At 33.7% G+C, this 10,142-nt stretch overlaps 1 protein-coding gene across 1 annotated transcript in view; it reads right to left on the bottom strand.

Annotated features, from left to right (window-relative positions):
• LOC108753776 (protein slit) overlaps window positions 1-10,142 on the bottom strand; it is a 351,622-nt gene that overhangs the window by 17,670 nt on the left and 323,810 nt on the right. Inside the window, exons 4-13 of the mRNA XM_018495665.1 lie at window positions 8,400-8,471; window positions 7,917-7,988; window positions 7,590-7,803; window positions 6,653-6,816; window positions 6,147-6,218; window positions 5,961-6,032; window positions 5,779-5,850; window positions 5,347-5,490; window positions 5,038-5,201; window positions 1,436-1,586 (exon numbers count right to left, since the gene is read on the bottom strand). Of these exons, the coding sequence (XP_018351167.1) occupies window positions 1,436-1,586; window positions 5,038-5,201; window positions 5,347-5,490; window positions 5,779-5,850; window positions 5,961-6,032; window positions 6,147-6,218; window positions 6,653-6,816; window positions 7,590-7,803; window positions 7,917-7,988; window positions 8,400-8,471 (1,197 nt within the window). The remainder of the gene's footprint in view (window positions 1-1,435; window positions 1,587-5,037; window positions 5,202-5,346; window positions 5,491-5,778; window positions 5,851-5,960; window positions 6,033-6,146; window positions 6,219-6,652; window positions 6,817-7,589; window positions 7,804-7,916; window positions 7,989-8,399; window positions 8,472-10,142) is intronic.

The raw sequence follows: 10,142 nt of genomic DNA, 5'->3' as shown, positions 1-10,142 counted from the left end.
TTATAAGGGCTAATATATTGATTATTAGATGATATTGAAAAATTAATTTCTTTTATAAAACGTCGATTTATTGAACAAATCAGATGCGTAATTTACTGCGAATAATAGTCCAATCACATTGTTCTTTTCCCATTGCACTCTACGATTTAATCAGGTGATTATCTGGTTCAACGATCGAATTAATATTCGAACTGAGCGATGAGAATTCTCTACAGACGAGTAATATTCATCCTAACCACTCGTCTGGACCGTCTCGACCGATCGATTGGCTTGTCCAATACTCAACAATTTGAAGTAAATATTTTCTCATAAAAAAATAATAATCTAGAATATTATTTAATAAAATGTTACACTAATTATAAAATAATTGTAAACTAGAAATATAACTATTTGCAAGCCAAAATTGCAAAACGACGTATCAATTCAAAATGGATTAATAATCTTTACTATATCGTTCTTTTTATTTCCATTATCATTACCTAGTGTAATTATATGAGCAATTGAATCATACTTTTTAAATTATTTGAGATTATCTTTTGAGATTATATTGTTTTATAGTTTCAATTTGCAATTCATCATAATCAATTCATGTATGTGTCTATATTTAACATGCTAATTGTTATTAGCTAGATATAATTAGGACTCATAATGCTGATTACTATCGTATTTATCGATATTGTTTCCATAATCTCATTCCTTAATATTGTTAATATTGCTACTTAATATAGATATTTACTGCATGTATAAATGTAATATTATTATTTAGAATATTTATTATTTAGAGGAGTAAATAATTTTTACAACTTGCAAACATTATTAAAAGTAGCATAATTATTACTAAATTGTAATGTATAATTATTCCCCATTATTCATTAAAAGCGCCTCGTTATATCTTTAATTACGATCAGAGGCAAGAATGCCTGGCAAACCGAACGCTTATTTAGTATTCGAATATCGAAAGCATAAACATTTTGAGAAGATTTTCCTTTCCTTTTATATCAACCGACTACCTCTTCATCAGCGCGATGTCACATAGTATTTTGGGAGGCACTAAAAATGTTCGCGGTACAAGTGCGTTCAGCATGACAAACATAACTGCACGAAATATATTGCGGATGCTGCTACATCCTGTATGACATAAATTGAGTTCGCCTTTAGTTTTCTCATTTTGCCCACATACGTCTCTTAGTAACGATAAGTAACGATAAGTAAAATACTGTTGAAGGAAATTTTTTAATGAAAGATACATCTTTTGCCTGTCGAGTCTTTTCGTTGTCGACGACTTACTCATCAATGATGAAAAACGGAGTTTGCAGAGTTTATCTGACAGGACTTCGATAGCATCAGTGAGTAGTTGGGATTAACAAAGTCGTTCTTTTTCTAGATTTCATACGTGGGTAACTTAACACGCCAATTAAGAGAAGTATATACTTACAAAGTCGACGTGTAAAGCGGTAAGTCTTTTGGTATCGCAGTTAATCTTTTGTTGGAGCAATCGACCGTCGCGCCATTGCATGTACACTGCGCGGGGCAAGCGCCAGGCAGAATGCATTCGCCAGCTCTTTTTGTTAGCAGTTCCTCGTCACCTGCGGACAAAGTTTCTGGATGGAGTCAAATTCTAACAATCGCGCCTGAACAACACTTCCGCACTCGATCATGTTCCTGATCCGACATACGACGCGAATAATATATACACGTCGTGCGCAAAGCAGTCGTGTGATGTCTCGGCCACAAATAAATGTTGCATTTTTTCATGAAAACTGTGGTCAAACATAATTATATGGTAAACATAATGATGATGATGTCGATTCGTTAACGATAAATTTTGATAATGAACAGTGTAATTAATGGCGTCGTTAAACGAAATCACTCGTACGTATGATGCCATATGTACTTGCACGTTAATCGAGTGTTTAACGTCGTGCGTTAGTGTTGAGGGTTAAATATGTTTATGTATGAGTGCGACTACGGCAGAAATGATTTATCATCGTATTATACACCACATTACAAATTGCCGGGTGTGATGTACGCATACGTAATTATATCGACGATACACATTGCAACATGTATAATGCCGTTTAACATCTCGCATAGCGACTGTGCTTTCTCCGCGGCGGTCTAATACAATAGTGGTTTTTATTCGTCAATAAAAGAGAAAGAAGTCAGATTAAAGGTCATCAAAAACTGATTTTTTTTCTCTTTTCCAATGTGAATGTGTATTTGCTTATTTTTCCCTTCAACGTCGTATGCTTTTATAAATAAATAAAACTACATATCAAAAGCTATTGCTGGTAACGATGATTAAAAAAATATTCATTATTTTTGTATTGAAGAATAATGCAACGAATAAATGATAAAAAACAGATATCTCACAGAAGTACAGCTTTTATTGTACAATCATTTATATTTTATGTGAAAAATAAAACTGACAAAAATTTGCTTGAGACAATAATGACAGAGAAATATAAATAATAAAAATAAATTTGCGTTTCCGTAAGTAAAGTTAAAAATGATTATTTTCCGTTGTTTCTTCTACCGTCCGCTTCGCCAGTACTCTTACGTATTCGGATGGAAGTGCTGCTTAAGGAGCAACATTTGTTTCTTTCTACGAAGCACTCTCCTTCTAATTCTCGCGAAATCCTTCGTAATGCAGAAGCAAGGATATCGTGTAAATTTTTGCCGTGACCGGAGATGCAAGTTACGGAAGTTGTCTACAAGTTTAACGTTCGCAACGTAAGTTCCCGTTTACAGAATTATACGTAGCAGTTATGCGCACATTTATACTGGCATAAGTGCACATATGCGCTACCAAGTTTTTTTTTCTTAACTCTAAATTGAGTTTCATGTGTATGGAGTAAGTTGCAAAAACGTACACTGGATATTATTTTTCTTCAGTGCACGGTTTTCCTGAATTATCTAAAAATTTTGCTAAATATAAATTTGAGAATAATTCTATTAGTCTATATCAAAATAACGATATATTTCAGTAATCAATTTGAGAGTCCTAATTTTATATATATATATATATAATATTGTATATTATTTTGATATTTCAACGTAATTATTTTAATGATTCAACAAAATTATTCAGATCTATATATCTAACTAAATTTTTAGATACTTTAGCAAAACCGTTCTTTCCGTGTGATACTAATTATATTCAAGCTGTCTCTATATGCAATTGTTTCGTATTTTTTTTTAAATAAATCAATGTAATACATTACACATATCGTTCAAAGTAAATCTTTAACAACATCGATATTTATATATGTTTAATATAAGTTTATACCAATAACATGTGATGTTTAATGATAAATTAATTAATATAGTCGCGAGATAATTTCATTGTTTATATATAAAATCTGTGTGGCTATTTTGTATTCAAAATGTTAACAAGCAAGATGTTGCGCGGTTCTGCTGGGTTTTTGCATTTCAACCTCTGTACAACCGCGTGTACACATATGTATGTACAGTAGTACATATGCTTTTCAGAATAGTATAGCGTACAAGGAGAGTGCATCCGAGTGAAACTTGAGGCTGCATAAAGGAAGGTTAGAGACTTCTAGGTATTATTCTCAAACGGATACGGCAAACACGGATAGTTCCGCAAAAAACATGTCGTAAAAGATGTATTCTGTAGAAGGGACATTCGTACGGTTGCAATAAATTTCCCTAGAATTACGGGGGGGTGTTGCAAAAAGACAAGATAAACCACTGCGCGATGAAAATAACAGAGATAAAATTTTTGTAATTCCGGAAGTTGCATATCAAAATTTACGGACTATGATATAATAAGCATGCTATGAGTGCATCATACGTCCGCATAAAGCATAATATATAACGTCGAAGAACAGTTTTTAGTTATAAAAAATATAAATATTGCTTTGATATTGTTATCGTTAAAATACTTTTAATTAGCTTCCTAAAATTTAAAAAGTATCAAAACAACGATATTTGTTCAAATTCTCAATAAATCATAGCTTCTTTATCTTTATCCAATATATTCGTATTTTAACGCTATGATATGCTCAAATATTTTCTTATGATCTTCCGTGAATAATTTACAGGAAAACTCCTCGTATATCGACGGAAGAATAAAATTTCAAAAAATACATCCTCTTAGGGCACGATCTTTATCTACGTAAATCATCCGTATGCAGCTTCGTTTTGCTAAATGATTATCATTATGCGAACATGAACGAGTTTACAAGCGTCTTTGCGAATGTACATAACATCAGCTGACATTAATGCACACCGTGGGCGGTATTACGGTTAGCAAGATACATCCATCGGCAATTACATACGTCCAACAAAGTGACCAGCATTTATCCTACCGTGCGAGAGTACCTATATAGATCGTCTGGTCACCTGTTTCGGACGTGTCGACAAGAACGAAGAAGAATCGAGACAGAGAGAAAGGAGAAGACGTACGTGTCTGGGTATGTAATGCAAGAAGCATTGGAAGCAACAGGAACGATGGTGGGTGATTTCACACGAGTGAAAATGGAAACCGTGGATCGGTTGTTCGAATGTGGCACGTACACCATCACATGTGATTGGTAATAAAGTGACACGATTGATCAATTCAATAGCTTGGCATCGGCTTTCGATATATCCTTTCTTAGCGAAAGAACGAATATTAATTTATAAATGGTAATATAATCCGATTTCCATTCTGCTTATTCGCTTTCTCTCATTTTCCATATATACCATATGGTAAGGTAAGCGCTACTTTCAATTTTTAGCATTTAAAAGCTGATGTAAGATAGACGATAAAATGATATTTATTGAAATTATATTGATGCAAGGTGATAGATGATGAATTTCATACAGATATGAATATAAATGTAATTACATATATGATAATACAAAGATTTAAAGATGTCGTGAAATGTATTATAAATGCAAGTCAACGGATAATAGGGACCTATTTACATTCATCGTGCAATATATTTTCCTCCACATAGACTACCGACCTGTACATTACTCTGCCGAAGTGTTAAGAAGAGATATACCGGAAAGTCGAATTGTGCTTACCCTTACATTTGAACTTGTCGTCCCGCATCGAATCGATCTTCCGTTTCTGCGCTCTTTTTGGCGTTTCGCATTTAGCGCCGGATGTCTCTATAGGATGCGCGTGAAGATACGCGCTCAGCCAGCGTAGATTGCAATCGCAGATGAACGGATTCCTCGCCAAATGTCTGCGAAAAAAAGAATTACTGACTGCAGATTCTTTAAAATGTGGTACGAAATATCTTCTTCGTTAATTATTTTAATGACAAACACATTTTTCGTCCAAATTAGGAAATGATTGTCAGAACTTATGCAGTTTTGTATAATACGAACAGTGTTTTAATGCTCCGCAGGTTGGCAAAAGTCCCATTAGCTAACGAACGTATATTGTTGTCGTACAAAGACAGCAAGGTAAGACTGGTTAAGTCTTTGAACAGGTCTGTTCGTATGCATGATATCTCATTGGCATTCAGTAACCTGAAACAATAAGTTTCGCCATAATTTCCAACAGTTGCCTCGTTGCAATGCTTCACGGGAAAGCGAGAACAATACGTGAAACTATGAATAAAAACATTTTCTTTAGTGGTTCTAATATGAATTATTAATTCTCGCCTTCTTAAAGTCGACCTCGCATCATGCAATAGAAAATTATATCTATTCCAATTTATTTAACTTTAATAAAATTGACTTTCGTGCAATTCGTTTTAGTTTTAAATTCTATTCATTAAATTTACAATCCTCTCTCTTTTTTCATTATTTACTCACAATAATTGCAGATTTGTAAGGCCTTGGAAAAGACCAGCTGGTAGCTCAGTGATTTTGTTGCCATATAGAACTCTGCAACCAAATATATATTTTTGTCGTTGTGGTAAAACAGAATAGAATGTTTTTTAAAATAGAATAGAATGTTATTCAAAATGTATCAGTAAAGAGAAAAAGATACATACAGCGATTCGAGGGACTTCAATCCGTGGAAAGCATCTGCTGCTACCTTTTTTATCTGGTTGTTGCTCAGGTCACTGCGGACGGGAAACCGGAAACATATAAAAGTATTAAATGTTGCGGTCAACATGCGCAAAAGCGATCTGTATATATGTATGTACTAAAGTAAGTCAATTACAAACATCACTCACATTCTTCGCAATTTTCTATATGGCGAGAAAGCCTTTGGTGGAATTTCCGTAATGCCATTTTGTTCCAGCCGCCTGCAGACAGTTATAGAAAAACAAATTATACAAATAAGTTAGCAAATCTGCACATTTGTGCTAGGTAGCCGTTTCGTAAAGCTGCAAGGCTATCGATTGTTTTATACTCGTTTGCATTATACTGTTTCGTGTATTTCTCTCTCACTCTCCTCCACCGTTTCCCACGCAAATAAATATATTATTCTGTGTTTCATACATTATATTATCAATCTTGATAAATTTTATAAAATTATTTGGTTTTCTCTGCTTTACATAGGATTATATTTTAAAAAATTAGTAATAAAATCGCAAATTTATAAATAAAATTAATTTAAATAAAAAGTGTGTGTGTGTGTGTGTGCGCGCGCGCGCGCGCGCGCGCGTACGGTTTGTAAACGGGAAATAAATCTCAGATGAAGAACAGATACACAATGCGCGAACATGGCGCGACTTACAACTCTGTGGTATCCTCGGGAAGGTGGGTTGGCACTTTCGTCAAGGAGTTCTCTCTGCAATCGACGATCCCATCAGCGCATTTACAAGGATGCGGGCATTGGGGCTCAGCGCTGCATTCCGATCCCGTTCGCTCGACCAGACCCGAACATTTGAACTCGTGCTCCTGCAAACAATGGGTTTAGAAGTTGTATTAGGCACGAAGTGGGTTAACGAGAAACGATATCGATAAGCTTAACGATCACAGAAATGTTTTATAGAAACCTTTTTTTCTCGTACAATGGTTAACACAATTGAAATAATATTGTATACGGAGGAAAATGTAAAGTAATTAATATGTACTAGAGTTCTAATAAAATGGAATTAATAAGTTTATATGAAGACAGGCGCCTACTTATGTAAAATTTATTTTACTTTTCTGGTAAATTATCGATAATAATACTGTAAGATACTTTTTACATTTCGTAAAATAAACTTTGAGAGTTGTTCGTGCTCATAGTCTTGAAAATAATATAATTTACTTTACTGTATATAATTTACTTACTAAGGTAATTATTATTATTTAAATGGATTTATTATAATTGTAACATACTTATTACTTTACATCTCTAATATTTTTACTTTCAGACAAGTAGAGTTTGTTATAAGATCGATAAAAATAGCCACAATATTTGTTACTAATTGTAAAGTAAAAATTACTCGATTTTTTCATCACATTTTTCTCCGTATATTAAAAGATCTAAACTACGTTTTATACGTGTACACACAAACGTAATTTAATAAGAACATATTTCTAACATACGTTTATAAATAAGACTTGACATATTTATGCATTATTTAATATGTACGCACGTACATAGATTCTGACAAGAAATAAACTTTTGTGGGTTTTGCAAACTGAAATTCAATAGATAGTAACATAACTCTAATCAGACTCACTTGCACTTCGGCGAGATTGCGTTCCTTGAGATGAGCCGGAGATGCGCATCGTGTATGTTGCCCTAGGCGAGGATAAGTCTTCAAATGACGCGATAACCATGCTAAATGGCAATCGCAAGCGAATGCGTTCTCCGCAAGCTTCAAAGTTCGCAAATGCGACAAGCCGTTCAATATCTCTTTGCCGAGCGTTATAAGTTTGTTATTATTCAGCATTCTAAAATGAATAATTTATTTGACAAATTTCTATTTTCTCTCGCATAATTTCTCAATAATTTTGACGGAAAACGTATAATTTAAATACATAACCTAACGAATTCGTGTACTTACAATATTTCCAAATCTTTCAATTCTCGTATCGAAGCCTCATCCACACAAGTCAATACATTATTGTCAAGTAATCTATAAGGAAAAAAAGTAAAATTTTAATAAAATATTTAATTTCTTTAAACTTCTCACATAAAATAATGTGAAAGAGAGATAAATTATAACATTTCAGAAAAATATTATGTTACGCTTTGACTATTAGAGTTGTCTGACCATATAATATTTTACTACTTAAACTGACGTGATAGGTGACGTAGAAAGATATAGGATAATACACGTTACAGTAGATTTGAAATACTAGCTCAACTCATGAGTTTTATCTGAAATTTTATCAGAGCTTTATCTGTAATGCGAGTAGAGTTGTCATATGTAAAACAACTTGAGCATAGTTTATAATGAGCTACTAGACTGTGACTAAATGGTCTCGAGAGAGATTGTTACGGAACAATCTGTCTTTGTGGCAAGCACATCCGATAAGATACTTACAAATGTCTGAGAGCGGACACTCCTCTGAGAGTCTTCGGTCCTATGGTGGCAATCTGATTGTGGCTAAGATCTCTGTAAAACAGAATATAATATTTATTTCAAAATTTCTGATTATGATTTGTCAAATAGTTATTTATTTTTAACAATCGTAATTACTATCTTAAAAATGAATATAATTCATAAAATAATGTTATATGTAATATAACTAAAGAAGATTGAAACAGACAACCCGAAAGATGTAATTTCATTACGTTTTTTTTAATATTTTAAATTTTATTTTAATAAAAAATTTTTTTAAATATTATTAAAGATACGGATACTTTTAAATTTTTTTTAGAGAGAAACTTATTCTGCTTTTTTTCTTCAATTTCCAAATTAATATTTTAAAAGAGAAATTAGATTTATGTTGAATAACATATCTTATATTATAGAAGATACTTTTATTCGAAAATACATCAGTTATTAATTAAAATATATTAGTTAATGATATGATATTTGTGAGTCCAATTTAGAATAAATCAAATCAAATTTTCCAATGAGTCCAATTCAATTCCAAGCGAATCAAATTGAATTTTCCAATAATATTTAAGATCGGCAGTGTCCCAATTTTCCACATATGCAATTGTTGCAATCGTGTATTCGAAAACTATAATATCAGAGTCTAACCATCGACGTCACGTTCGCCAGAAGACGCATTAATTCGCGACTGTCCATTGACCTTTCAGCTTTTACGCTCTCAAAGGCGGATGACCACGTCCACTATCACCGGTGCAACACCCGCTCGTTCCACTTTATTGCGGCTGTAGTCGCGAGTTCGTCCTACATTTTCGATCAATTATTCAAGAACGTCGAATGCCGCGGCAAGTACCTCTTCGACGTGCACGATTATCCTCCAGAAAGTTGTCGCTTGTGCGTGTGACCGGTCACATGTGTATACCAGACCGTCACGTGAGTGGCCATAGACTTCGCAAGTACCTACTCCTCATCGCGGTCGGGATCGTTACTCACGTAACGAGTGACCATTTCCACGGTCTCACGCGACAGCCGGCTGCTTACGAATTATCTTAACGTACTTCGTAGTCGGAATACTTGAAGCTCGGAGTTTGTTTCGAGCTACATCAAAATCAATCCGCGACGACGTCTTAAAAATGTCTTTACTTATGTGACTTAAAAATTTTTTTTAATTCTTAATTCTTAAAAATTGATTGTGTACATATCATTTATTGGTATTTATTCTTTTTTTCAAGATATTAAAATTATAATATTTTTTGTATACATCTAATCAAACAATATTTTAAAAGTATATCAAGTGACATTTTATTATGTATATCAAAATGATAATAACATATGTCATTCTATCTATCCTCTTTGCACGTGAGGAATATACTATATAATTAAATAATGAAAGAACGAATAAGAGTTAGTAAATAATTGAATCATCTCCCATTGATATGGAAAGACACCTTGGAACGATCGAGGGTTAGACAAATGGCGCGGTTGAAACCCCTTGAAAAGCGTGCGGATACCATGGAACCTCGAAATCTCTTCTCGAGGTCTGAGTTAACCAAAGGCTTGTGATGATAGGTTGGGGTCTCGGAGTACGGCTCGCCATTGACTATCCATTGGCTTGGAACTCGCAATCTGTAATTATGTTCGCGAGGGAACGTGAGGGGAGTCGTGGTGGGCGAGAGAAGAACAACAAAAACGCGAAACGAAGAACGAGGTAGAGAGAGAGAGGTAGAG

Source organism: Trachymyrmex septentrionalis, unplaced genomic scaffold (genome assembly GCF_001594115.1).
Source record: "Trachymyrmex septentrionalis isolate Tsep2-gDNA-1 unplaced genomic scaffold, Tsep1.0 scaffold71, whole genome shotgun sequence".
NCBI lineage: Eukaryota > Metazoa > Arthropoda > Insecta > Hymenoptera > Formicidae > Trachymyrmex > Trachymyrmex septentrionalis.
Note: the sequence above shows the minus strand (reverse complement) of the source record. Positions and strands in the feature narration are given on the sequence as shown.